General features: G+C 28.9%; 7 protein-coding genes across 7 annotated transcripts; 4 read left to right on the top strand and 3 right to left on the bottom strand.

The window, feature by feature from the left end:
* Positions 1 to 133: 133 nt before the first annotated feature.
* cubi_02264 (ribosomal protein S23) lies at positions 134 to 633 on the top strand (the record flags this gene model as incomplete). The annotated part of the gene is made up of 2 exons (XM_029019276.1): positions 134 to 143; positions 206 to 633. 2 exons carry the CDS (start codon positions 134 to 136, stop codon positions 631 to 633), a joined length of 438 nt encoding a protein of 145 aa, XP_028874397.1.
* A 213-nt stretch (positions 634 to 846) lies between these two features.
* Positions 847 to 2,145, bottom strand: cubi_02263 (histone deacetylase; the record flags this gene model as incomplete). The annotated part of the gene is made up of 1 exon (XM_029019275.1): positions 847 to 2,145. One exon carries the CDS (start codon positions 2,143 to 2,145, stop codon positions 847 to 849), a length of 1,299 nt encoding a protein of 432 aa, XP_028874396.1.
* A 763-nt stretch (positions 2,146 to 2,908) lies between these two features.
* cubi_02262 (uncharacterized protein) lies at positions 2,909 to 3,844 on the top strand (the record flags this gene model as incomplete). The annotated part of the gene is made up of 1 exon (XM_029019274.1): positions 2,909 to 3,844. One exon carries the CDS (start codon positions 2,909 to 2,911, stop codon positions 3,842 to 3,844), a length of 936 nt encoding a protein of 311 aa, XP_028874395.1.
* Positions 3,845 to 4,071: 227 nt separating this feature from the next.
* cubi_02261 (uncharacterized protein) lies at positions 4,072 to 4,680 on the bottom strand (the record flags this gene model as incomplete). Its single annotated transcript, XM_029019273.1, has 1 exon — positions 4,072 to 4,680. The coding sequence occupies one exon, from the start codon at positions 4,678 to 4,680 to the stop codon at positions 4,072 to 4,074; it is 609 nt and encodes a 202-aa protein (XP_028874394.1).
* Positions 4,681 to 5,242: 562 nt separating this feature from the next.
* Positions 5,243 to 6,772, bottom strand: cubi_02260 (uncharacterized protein; the record flags this gene model as incomplete). The annotated part of the gene is made up of 1 exon (XM_029019272.1): positions 5,243 to 6,772. One exon carries the CDS (start codon positions 6,770 to 6,772, stop codon positions 5,243 to 5,245), a length of 1,530 nt encoding a protein of 509 aa, XP_028874393.1.
* A 519-nt stretch (positions 6,773 to 7,291) lies between these two features.
* cubi_02259 (uncharacterized protein) lies at positions 7,292 to 10,906 on the top strand (the record flags this gene model as incomplete). Its single annotated transcript, XM_029019271.1, has 1 exon — positions 7,292 to 10,906. One exon carries the CDS (start codon positions 7,292 to 7,294, stop codon positions 10,904 to 10,906), a length of 3,615 nt encoding a protein of 1,204 aa, XP_028874392.1.
* A 469-nt stretch (positions 10,907 to 11,375) lies between these two features.
* Positions 11,376 to 12,365, top strand: cubi_02258 (zinc-finger domain-containing protein; the record flags this gene model as incomplete). The annotated part of the gene is made up of 1 exon (XM_029019270.1): positions 11,376 to 12,365. The coding sequence occupies one exon, from the start codon at positions 11,376 to 11,378 to the stop codon at positions 12,363 to 12,365; it is 990 nt and encodes a 329-aa protein (XP_028874391.1).
* Positions 12,366 to 12,817: the final 452 nt, after the last annotated feature.

Here is a 12,817-nt window from a genome sequence, read left to right as displayed (position 1 = left end):
TTTAACACAATTCTTAACTAGCGGTAGACCAATCATTTGAAATTCTATAATTCAGTTAGAGTTTGTCAATATTGATTTAACTCATTTAATCAAATTATCTTTTTTGTTTTTTGAGAGTAATTACGACTGAAAGATGGGTTCAGGTAAGTGATAAATTATCATCACTTTTGTTTTTTTCTGAAATACTTTACTTCTTAATCAATAGGAAAACCAAAGGGTATCAATACTGCACGTGAACTTCGCACACGTCGTAGAACTCAGAAATGGGCAGATAAACAGTACAAGAGAGCGAACTTAGGTACAAGATACAAGTCAAACCCATTTGGAGGTGCTTCTCATGCCAAGGGAATTGTTGTGGAGCGTTTTGGTATAGAGGCAAAGCAGCCAAACTCTGCTGTTCGTAAATGTGTTCGTGTACAACTCATTAAGAACGGCAAAAAAATCACAGCATTCGTTCCACGTGATGGTTGTTTGAACTACATTGACGAAAATGATGAAGTACTAGTAGCTGGTTTTGGTCGCAAAGGTCACTCAGTTGGTGATATTCCAGGAGTGCGTTTCAAAGCTGTGAAGGTGTCCGGAGTATCATTGCTTGCATTGTTCAAGGAAAAGAAGGAAAAACCTAGATCTTAAATCTATATAGACAAGTTGACTCTATTATAGTAAGAAATAATGTCGATATTAGGTTCTTTTAGGTTTAATCAAATAACTTTCTTTTAATCTCTAAAATGAAGTTTTAGACGTCTATTTGCATTCTAATACCTATCCGTGATAATTGTTTAACAAACTTATCCGCTCCCACGGACCTGATTAATTCATGTAAAAATGCAGTTAGAAGATGTTGTACTAACCAAGTGCTCGATTATTGTAATCAAGTGTAGGCCATTCTTTCATCTCGTCATTAACATCCTGATGCTGTTCGTGTTTGATATTGTTACCGTCTTTATAATCATCTGTATTCTTATTAGAATTATATAATGGAGGGAGTTTCTCAGGTACATCATATGCCGATATTTGAGATCCAACTGGGAGCACATAATCCCTAAAGTTTTCGCTTATTTTCCTATAAACTTCTTCACAATCTTGCCTGGAGTTTAGATTCTCCATGTTTGAGGTTCTAACTGCCAGAGAAAAATCAGGGCCAAAGTATCCATAAAAATTTGATGAATTAGGAAGTTGTTCGTCAATATATGTGTCAACTATCAAACTTGTTTCATAAGTCCAACACTTTGGAACATTTCTAAGTGTGTAGCCACCACCTCCCAAAATCAGCATTGGAACATTAAATTTCTTTAAAAAAGAAACGGCATGTCCATGTCCCTTTAGTGACAAATTAAAACAACCCAGTCTATCGCCAGATAATGAATCAGCTCCGCATTGTAAAACTATCGCCCCAGGTCTGTATTTTTCCATTACCAATGTCATAACTTTAGTAAACAAGTCGATAAAAGTTGCATCATCAACCCCATCTTTCAAAGGAACGTTTACAGAATATCCTAAACCTTCTTCAACACCCACATCATTAAGTGCTCCAGTTCCAGGAAAATAGTCACCGTATTTGTGAAATGAAACGCACATACATCTCGGAGAAGTGTAAAAAGCTTCTTCAACACCATCGCCATGATGAATATCAATATCAACATAACATACCCTGTGTTGATATTTCAAAAACTCTAAAGCACCCAGTACGCAATCATTAACGTAGCAAAAGCCACTCGCCTCGTGTTTTTTTCCATGGTGAAGTCCCCCTGCCCAATTTATCGCATACTGATACCCAAATTCATTAACAGATTGAGCCCCTCCAAGTGACCCTCCAGCAGATAACTGGCAAAATTCCCACAAACCATCAAATACAGGGCAATCTTCACCTACGTTGAATCTAGCTAGCTGATCAGAATAGTCATGCATATTGTCAGTATTAACGTTGCGTAAAAAATCTACATAGTCATTTGAATGAAATCTTGTTATAGATTCGACTGTTCCAGGTGTCGGTACCATAACATCCACTTTTTCTAATAGGCCATATTGAGAAACAAGATCATGAGTCATTCTAACTCTATGTGGTTTCATTGGATGGCCCAACCCATAGTGGAAATTTCCAACTTCTTCATCATAAAAATATGCAATCCTCTTTTTGGCTCCCATTGAAATAAATATATCTTTAATCTACCTTTCTATATATATGAATATATACATATATATCAATTTTTAATATTATTAAGAAGAAACTAATATTTTTGTATTTTCTTATATCTTTCTTGTAATCTAATTCAGATAAATAATTGGTTTAAGTTGAATTATTGTTTTGCTACTCACACACTTTTTCAGTAATATAATATACTGAATCCCCTAAATCTTATGATTAAGTTATTAATGAAATTACCCAAACCAAATCTACCAATTAGAATTGAATATTTAATTACCATATATACCCTCCCTTTAATTATGAGAAATACAATAGTGTCAATTTTAGTTATAAAATACAAGGTAAAAAAAATGTTGGATGTTCCCGCCTAAATGTTTTTTAAAGAGGCTAATATTTTAAACTGATTGCCACTGTAAGATACAAGACATTTTATTATTAAGAAGTCCTTGTCAATAACAGTTCCCAAAAAGATTTAAATGTTTAAATAGCCTAAAGGTACTTCATGATCTGACTAATCATTAGGTATTTGTTTAACATTTTATGCACGAATTTCCCTTACATACATGTTCCTTTTCCACCCCCCATTTTTTTTGCAAGATCCAATTTCCGTAAAATTGACAAGAATAACCCAATTTTAGAATTTTAGTTCATTCATTAGATTAATGGTTATGGCCTAAATTATCCGAGATGAAATTTAAGGCCACTCTTTTACAAAGAAAGTCTAGTATACTCTTAGAAAGTATACAAGGATTTGTGAAGACGATGAAGGGACTACCGAATAAACAAAACAATCGTTTTTATATTAAGTTTGAAAAAAACTCACTCATTTTATTGCTAACAAGCTACTGCAATTGGGATGAACAAATTGCAGATGTATCTTGCAGATTAAAATATGAAGATATTTTTTTTTCAGAACCGGTAATAGAAAGTAAAAATGAAAATATTATCGGAATCAGTTTAAACCCTGAGACTTTGATTCTTCCCCTAAGATCTTCAATATTAGCAAGAGAAACGACGCTGCGGCTCAGCAAAAGAGACTCACAAAATGTTCTATCATTTTCAATGATAATTGAAACGAAAAAAATGAGTACATTTCAACTAACTCATGATTGTAAAGTTGATGTTTTGAAATCAAAGATAACAAATAACTTAATACCTTTGGGTGAAGACAAGAAAAGATTTGCAAATGAAATCCCGAATACACATTTTTCTTTGCCCCCACCAAAATCCTTGTTAAGATTACTTGAAAAAATGAAATTAGTTGATTCTAAGTATGCAGAAATTGAAATAATTCAAGACTGTAACAATAAAACACAAACTAATCATGGTGAAGGACCCAAATCCCCAACTTGCCACTTTATCTGCACTTCTGATAAGTCTTTAAACTCCACTGTTTCAATAAAAACTTCTTTCAATAATTGCATTGTATTTCATACTGAAAACAACGATGACTCCAGGATGATAATTTCTCAGGATCAGAACAATCCAATCGATCAGAAACGGCCATTCAGAGTTTCTGCTGCATTTGATATTAATCACTTAATGTCTGTATTACAATTATCCACTAATATATCAGACTCATATTGTGTTGCCACAATAACTCAGAACAAATTTTTATCTATGTTGATATTTTTCCCTAGCATTGAATCGCAAATATCTGTATTCTTGGCATCAATAAATACTGCCAATACTGACTGAATAATTTAAATAGGAACTAGAAGCATTAATTAATATTCACTGCTCCAAATTTATATTTGGGCCTAATCCTATCCTATGATAATAGAATTATATATGAAATCATCTTAAAAAATTTATCTTGAAAAAAAAAAATGTTATGAATCTGATATTGTGTCAGAGAAATATCACTTTAAAATAAGAAATGGATTTAATAGTAGATTACCCTATATCCAGAGATTTTCACAAGATTATCTTGACTTTGTAACAAGGGAAGTCTTCTTGCATCTAGATTCAGTTGAACCGCTTCTTTTAGAGGACTTGCATGCACCCATCGTTGTATTTGAACACTTCTTAGTTAGCTTTGAGGATGTTTTTTCAGTCTTTAAAGTACTTTTCAAGTCAGTTTTACCGGATAATTTTCTAACTGGTGTTTTTTTTGATTTAATAGTTCTTGAAACTGGTTTAGTTGTTTTTTCAATTTTTTTTACTAATTTAACTGGAGAAGGGGCCAAGCTCACTTTTGTTTTAGTTAGAACTGTATTTTTTTTTGTTTTAGTATTTTTTGTTGGTGCGGCTTTGATTTCTCTTTTTATCACCGAATTTTTTGTATTAATCTTGGATGCTTTTGATATGTTTTTATTTACTTTAGTGTTTCTTGAAAGCTTTTCTGATTTTGCATTCTTTGATATCTCTTTTTTGATTACCCTTTTCATTCCAGAACCAATCATCTTTGATTTTCCTGCAGGTTTCTGAGTTGCTTTTTTTGTAGTTAAACAACTCTTTACACCAGAAGAACATCTTTTAATATCGTTTTTTTTAGTTGAAACTTTTGTTGAGCATTTTGACTTGCAAACCATTTTGATAGTATTATCTCAAAATATTATAAAAATTGATAATATTATGTATAAATATACAATCTCCTATCTTTACAATTACGGTAGTAATTTAGAATTAAATTACATACGTAACGTTCTTTTTCTATTCTTCTTGTAGACTGTAAATTCTGTCGCTTATTTACAAAAAAAAAAAATGTAGATCTTGTAGAGTATTTACAGATATTTTACAAATTTGTTGTGTGTTTCAATTTGTCAAAATTTAGAAATATCAAGAGAACATTTATAAACGTTTCAAATACTGAAATCACTGTTTTAGTCACCACACACCACAAATCCCCCACTTAACAAAAATATTACATGTTTTAAATGATTATTTATTCAAAATTAAAACAAGCAACAGAAAAATATTAAGTCAAATTTATTGAATTGAAATTTATAATATAGATCTTAAAAACTTTAATTAAAATTTTATGTCAATATTGACCATTCAATAATATAAAGATTTAGTCAATATTCGAAAATAACTAATGTTTTCTCATATTATATTTGCAAGGGACCGTTTCTAATTAGTTGCTTTTTTAATTCAATTCTGTTGGATTTTTGACAATATTTGAAACAATTTCTTACAGAAATTTCTTGTAATTTCCCTATTATAAACTAAATTATTATTATTAAATTCGTTTTTGGTGAATGTGAACTCTTCTCTGTACGTTGATTCATCAAATGTTATGCAATAACTCATATTTCCTGACAGATTGATTTCAATATAAATATTTTTATTATTGACTTTAATTATTAGTGAATGTTTGTTGCATTCATTAATTGTATTTAAACTATATTTTTCCAAATTTATTTCAATTACTTGGGTGTCTAAAAATTCAATTTTTAAATAAAATAAAATAAAATCAATAAATAATTTAGGTCCAATTGATGCTAGATATAACATAAAATTGAAAAAGACAAAGTTTTGAATTCTATACTCAATAATTTTGAATATATCACTAGGATCAATATTCATCTCAGTTACTTTTAAAGGAATTACTTCTTTGTTATTAACAAAAAATTGTAACCAATAATAAGGTTGTCCATAAATATCGTTCGGCAATATATCCATGGTTTCTTCATCAATTAATGGAATATTTTCACCACTGTCTTTTTCAAACAAAATATCTGAAAAAATATGATACTTTAGCTGTTTTTCTGTATTAAAAACGACAGAAAGCAAAATAACCTCACGAGATGAGAGAGTATTCATAGTAGAAAATTCTAATTTAATGGGAAAAATGCTGACTAAAAAATCTTTATAATTTTGTGAAGCTTTGTCATCTACTAATTTTGATAATGGTTTATTGATACTAATAATAACTTGGCCATACTCATCAACAGTTACATGAACGACTTTATCATTATCATTTTTAGAGTTGATTTTATCCATAAAAGAATTGAAATATATGTAAATTGGTCTCAGATATTTGTGTAATTCTAGTAACGTATCTGGACAAAAACCTTCACTATTCTCACCTTTTGAATCATCTAAAAAATTAGTGAAAATTTCAAGGCTTTTTTTAAGTGGTTCAATATGTTTGTTTAGCTCTTCCTCTTGATGATTCATGGATTTTGACTCAGTAACCAATTCGGAATATTTTTGTTTTATTGACTCAAGTTCTACCAATTTTTTTTTTCTATCTTCCAAATCAAATTCTAATGTCTTAATTACTTTTTCAAAAGATTCAGTACTAGATAACACTAAAGAATTTAAATCTTCGTTTTCATCAACATTTCTGTGGTAATACATTTCAAATGCAGGGTGAATGTTGTTTTCAAAATTATTTGAGATAATGTTGATAAAATTTTCTCTCACCTTGCATTCATCAATGCAGAGATTATTTTCGTAAAATTCTTTAACAAGATCATCATTGATTTTGTTATCAATTTCTTCCAATGAAATAGACAATTCACGCCAACTCTTTCGGAATGCTAAAAGTTCTTGAAAAATATCATATCTACAATTGTTTTCTAAAAAGTCGTAGTTTAAAATATGATTCCTCAGAGACTTTAGAGACTTTATTACTGGTTCTGATAGCTTTTCTCCTATTTCATTATATTCAGACATTTATTTTTTAATATTCAACAAATAATTATCGTGACCATTTCGATTTACCGCCAAAAATTTTTTTATTAAGAATAACGAAATAATTTACATGTTGATTTTATAAATATTTCGCCAACTATTTCCAATCAAAAATTATATATAAAAAAATATTCAATAAACAATAATCATTTATTTTTAAGAGTTTGCTGATATTCAATCATTAGTTTCTATATTAACTAGGATTTAATGTTCTAATAAAATGTTGTTGTGACAATAAATTAATTGAGAATTCAAATTAAAATACGGATATTAATAATTAAAATAGATTAATTAATTAAATAAAATTTTAGAACAAATAAAAATCAAATTAACAAAAATGAGAAAAAAAGTTTTCCGGCGCAAGATTAAACTCGAAAAAGAGTATTGGTATGAATAGTCAATATGTGATGGGTCAATTTACCTCACCATTTTCTCCTAGAGAGTATTTGAATTAGAAATAAGAAGCCAAATAATATATTTTAAAAATGCTAATATGAAACCATGGACCTTGGAAAGTATTTTTCAGGTTTCTTTACACATTCTTTAACAAGATCTGTAAATGAAAACCAAGGTTCATTTGAAGATAGAGAATCATATTTTTTGTTGGTTTTAAAAAGAAATAATGATGGAGACAAAATATATAAAGGACTGAAGGAAACCAATGAGTTTAATATATATGAACTTAATGATTTAAATATTCCTAGAAACCTTATTTATTTAGTTATTTCATTGAGATTTACTAACGAAAAAATTTCGATTAAAGCTGAAGAGTTACAACCAAACAGAAATGATAACTTATTTTGGGGTGATTGGCCACCTTCTTACTCTTGGGTTTTTTTTCTTGGAAATATTTTATTTCATGAAATAAGTCAATTTGAATTCTGGGAAAATGCTGTTATTAATGTCATTGCGTTGCATAATGGGGAATCATTATTTGAACTTTATGAAAAATCCACACGTGTTTTTAGTATTAATGGAAATTTCCAAAATAAAAAAAAAGAACCTTTAGAAACTCCTTTGGAAAGAATTCATGAAAATGAACAATACAGTTCCATTCCGAGATTATTTAATATTTTATGTGAATGGTGTGACTACTTTGGTCCAAATATAATGACCATTTTCTGGCTAATATTGGTGTTTTTTATTATTTCAATGGTAATTTTCTGTATTAATACTGTTTCTATATTTTTTTATTTTATATTAACCGATTTGTTGAATTACAAATATTCGTTTTTTAACTTTCCTTATTATTCCAAAAAAATTACTCCATATTTGATATTAATGATTCCCATAATTACAAGTATTGGTCTTATTTTCCTAAAGAGCATATTGGATGATTTTCCTTTGCCAAAACACAGACAAGAAGATTTAATATATTTTTCCAATAATAAATGGAGAAATCCTATTAAGAAACCGGAAGATTACTTAAATTTGTTTTATAATATGGCTATTCCGATTTTGATTATTTCAATATACATGCCATTAAGTAATAAAATTGAAATACTAAAAAACGAGTTTTTTAAATTTATGATACATTTTGTTCTTTCATTAATTATTTTCCAAATAATTAATAACATTAATATAAATATTGATGTATCTTGTGAGACATACGACACTTTCTGGTCATTTAAGTTACCTTTAATAATAAAAAATGTGATTTTTTTCTTTTATTGGACAATAATTAAACAAATATTAACATATTTCTATTGCAATTCAATTGACTATTTTCCTTTTACAATTGGATTAACTATACTAACGAAAAATTTATTTTCAGTAATCAATTCAATGCCATATTCCAAAAATTGCATTGGTTTCAAATTGGGGCCTAAAGAAGAAATGAAAAGACTTCCATTAGGTGATTATGTTACATACGACAATGATTTAGTTCTTAATCAACCAACTTCAAGATCCAGTCACTTTTGGAATAACTTTCTTTTTATAAAGAATAAATATACTCTATATGAAGATATGTGGCACTATAATTTATTGAACATGATAATACTCTCAATTTGTACGGAATATCCAATTATTTCATCATTTATATTGATGATAAACAGTGGACTTACTATAACTTTACTCTTTTCAAAGATTTTGACCGATTCGACAAGACCATGGCTTTTAAATATTACTTTATCTCATCAACTTTGGAAATTTATTATTGATTCTAGTATATTATTTTCAATTTCATGTTTCTCATCAACTCCAACTAGTTCAAATTTCAAAACTTATTTGTTTATTGTTACATTTGTATTGAATTATGTTAATATTAATTCAACAAAATCAGGGAATATGATTTATTTTAGCGAAAACTTAGTTTTCTACATATTTAAACTTGTTCCTCTATTCAAGTATACGAGACAGGCAATTGAAAAGAACAAAATGTCTTTGAACAAGGCAATAAACAAGGTATTAAGAATGAGAAATCCTCAAATAATAAACAATCATGATGATGATAATTTAAATCTTACATTAAATAAATTAAGAGAAAATGGATATTCTAATGTGAGAAAAATTGAGATTAAATCTCCTATAAAGGAATTATTAGAAAAATTTGAAGGTTATTGGGTTCTTTTGAGATCAAATTCTGACTCACTTCAAGAAATAAACGCAGCACTGGGTGTCTCATGGTTTATCAGAAGAGCAGTTGATAAACTCAACCCAATTGTACATTACGATGTTGACACAATAAGAGGAATAGTTTCAATATCAACAACATTAATAATGGGATTAAATAATAGAACAACATTAATAATTAATAAAACGAAAAACTTGGGTAAGAATAGTCTTGAAGAAATAGAAAACCATAGGATTGAAGAATTTAAGATGGAAGAAGAAAATAGTGATAATTTATCATTACCTCATGATGATGGGGGATTTTATAAACAATATTCGAATAAAAGAAAGAAGTCATTTGAAAAGTATATAGTTTTTGATCAACCAAATACAACTCTTGAATGGAGTGAAGATAAAACAAACATCATTTTGGAAACTAGACAAAATAGAGAAGATTTTAAAATGATTGAGACAAGAAGTATAGTTCCTTCTTATAAACTCCCATTTAAGATTAAAGGTAACGATGGGAAAATTATTGAGAATAGACGACAAGATATTTTATGCTATAAAATTATTCTTAAGGGTGGGAAAAGGAATTTTGGTAATAAAAATAATTTGCTTGTATGTTGTAGATACTTTATAAAGACCGAAATGATAAAGTCTAAGGATTCTGAATTGAATTCTAAGCAAAGTAATGAATCAAAAACAAAATCTAGCCGATCGAAGAGTTTGACTTCAGTGAATACATTAAATGAAATTCAATCAATAGAAAGTGTTAAACCAACCTTTATTGGAGAGTTAAATGATTTTCCTCTAACAATACAACAATTAATACAAGATGAAGATAGCATACTAAAAATTGTTACCGATAAAAGAACAGAACTTTTAGAATATACTCGAAAGCTAGTGTCTGAAATTGATAATGGAACACAGAAATGGTCACTTGAGAGAAATTCAAATGGAATGAGAGTGTATAAGAGAGAAATTGATGGACAGCCATTTATGAGTTGTGGAATCACTTCAATATTACTGAACTGTGGTGTTCAACAGTTCAAAATATCCTCTAGTAATGAAATTGAAAATTCAAATAAATTATGTTCAATTAAAGATATTGTAGATTATGTTTGGGATTCTAATAATAAGATGTATTATGATCCCATGGTTGAAAAGTCTGATCCAATCTATTATTTTAGAAATGACGAAAACATTTGCATATTCTACCAAGCATTTAAGGGACAATGGGGTGTCTCAGGAAGAGATTTTGTTGTGATATGTTATAGATTTAAACCAGACGCAAACGAATCAAATAATTTAGATGAGTCACAATATGAATATATTCTCACTCAATCTATTGAGTGGCCAATAATAAACTCATCATATGTAAGAGCTAAAAATTACTTTGCAACATATGTTTTTCGTCCAGAAGGGGAAAACAAAGTACAAACCTTATATTTCAATCAAGTTGATTTACACACCGATATATCTGCATGGATAATAAAAAGAGTAATTTTGGATCAAATGAATTCGCTAACTATGCTTAGAGATGTACTACAAAAAAAATAGAGCTCGTAGGTTTATTATTAGGTTCCTCACAAAAAATAACAAGATAATTATTATTAATAAAACTTTTAATATTTTTTTCAACGTGAATATTTTATATTAATTAAATATTTAAACTAAAAAAAGACATTTTTACTGATTATTTATTACAATAATTAAATATATTATTTAATTTTTTTTTTCGCGAAATATTAGTTTTTGCATGCAAAAGCTCGTTAACGATAATATAGATTAAAGATAAATTATTAATAAAAATGTGAAAATCATTATTTTGGTGGAAAAATAGAAATAAGACAATTAGGGGTGGAATTAAAGATAGAGATAATAAGTATTTAGTAAAACCTTATGTTTTATAAGTAATAAAAAGGATAATACTTTTTTTGTTCAATTTTTAATAGTATTATTTGTTGTGGAAGAAAAACAGCTCTCTATTAATCGTATTCTAAGAAAAAAAGATATTAAAATAGAAATTATGCCTCAATTTTATAAGACAAAAAAGTGTCCTTGGTTTGCAGTTGGAAGATGTAGAATGGATAAAGATTGTAATTGGGCACATTCCATTGATGAATTGAGACCAAGCGTGGATTTGACACGAACTAAACTTTGCGATACACAATTAAGAGAGGGTATATGCAGAAACCCACAATGTAGATATGCTCATTCGAGGAAAGAGCTCCGAGCAACATCAGATCTCTTCAAGACTTCACTTTGCGTTTATTGGATTAAAGGGAGCTGTGTAGTTGGGGATTCTTGCAGATATGCACATGGGATAGAAGAGCTCAGGTCTAAACCACAAAAAGGGGAGTTTGTTCCATTAGACGTTGAGACGCTTCCAGTGCCAATTCAGAAGATTACAGGTCAAAAACATGATTTACCAATAAATTTTGATGGAAGGAATAATTTCAGTGATAATAAATTATACCATCCATATAGTGCAATTTCAACCACATCAAGTTTAGGTTCTATAAACAAATTTGGTTCAGAAAATATTGATAAATCATTGGAACCAATGCCTTCTTTTGTTACAAGTCTTTTTAATGTTGATAATAATAGAATTGGTCAGCCTTTAAGCGAAAGAAACACGTGGCAGGCTGAAACAATACATCTTTCTAATCAATTTACACCTTTAAACCTTCTTGATATACCACTTGCATGGAGAGAGAAATCTTCCGGGCACCAAAATAATAATCTTAGCAATTTGCATGAACCATTATGTAGTATTGGATCAAATAACCAACACTTCGAGCAATTTATTAATCAATCTCATATGAATGATATGATTTTTAATCGGAATCAAATGAGTAATAAAAGGCAGCATAATAACGAGTTTGATGGAAAACTTGATTCAGTACAAACTACTAAAAGATCATATCCTGGAAGTATTGAAGAAATGTACTCTTACACGCCTTCAACTGCATCTAGCATCAGAGATAAGATAAGTCTTCACAACTTGGAAGTATAGTAAAAACTCATGAGGTATAACAATACAAGTTTAGCTTAATAAAATGTAAATGCATCTTTATAAGAAATACCTTCGGAGACCGTATTAATCATGTTACTATATTTGAGTCCAGAGATGATTTTATGTACTTATGAATAGACTATACTATAATACACTATCTCATTTGTGCTGAAATATTTTCCAGGCCATTTTGAAATGCCTTTGTCTTATAGTAGTTATATAAATCAACATATTCTTCATAGCTTATTTTTGTCAAATCCATAGGGAAGAGAATAAATACAGGGTGTGACATAAATCTGAAGTTGGGTAAAACTCTTCTCTTTCCATCAAAAGACCCATTATTTATCGACCTCATGCGGCATAAGGGAGCTATTGAATAATCTAAAATGCCTGCTCAGACAATATGTCTGATTATTTTTCAATCTTTTGTTAATTCTAAACTTAATATATTT

This window comes from Cryptosporidium ubiquitum, assembly GCF_001865345.1.
Source record: "Cryptosporidium ubiquitum isolate 39726 chromosome Unknown contig_4, whole genome shotgun sequence".
In the NCBI taxonomy this organism is placed as follows: Eukaryota; Apicomplexa; class Conoidasida; order Eucoccidiorida; family Cryptosporidiidae; genus Cryptosporidium; species Cryptosporidium ubiquitum.
The sequence above is the reverse complement of the archived record's forward strand: the minus strand, read 5'-3'. Positions and strand labels throughout refer to the sequence as shown.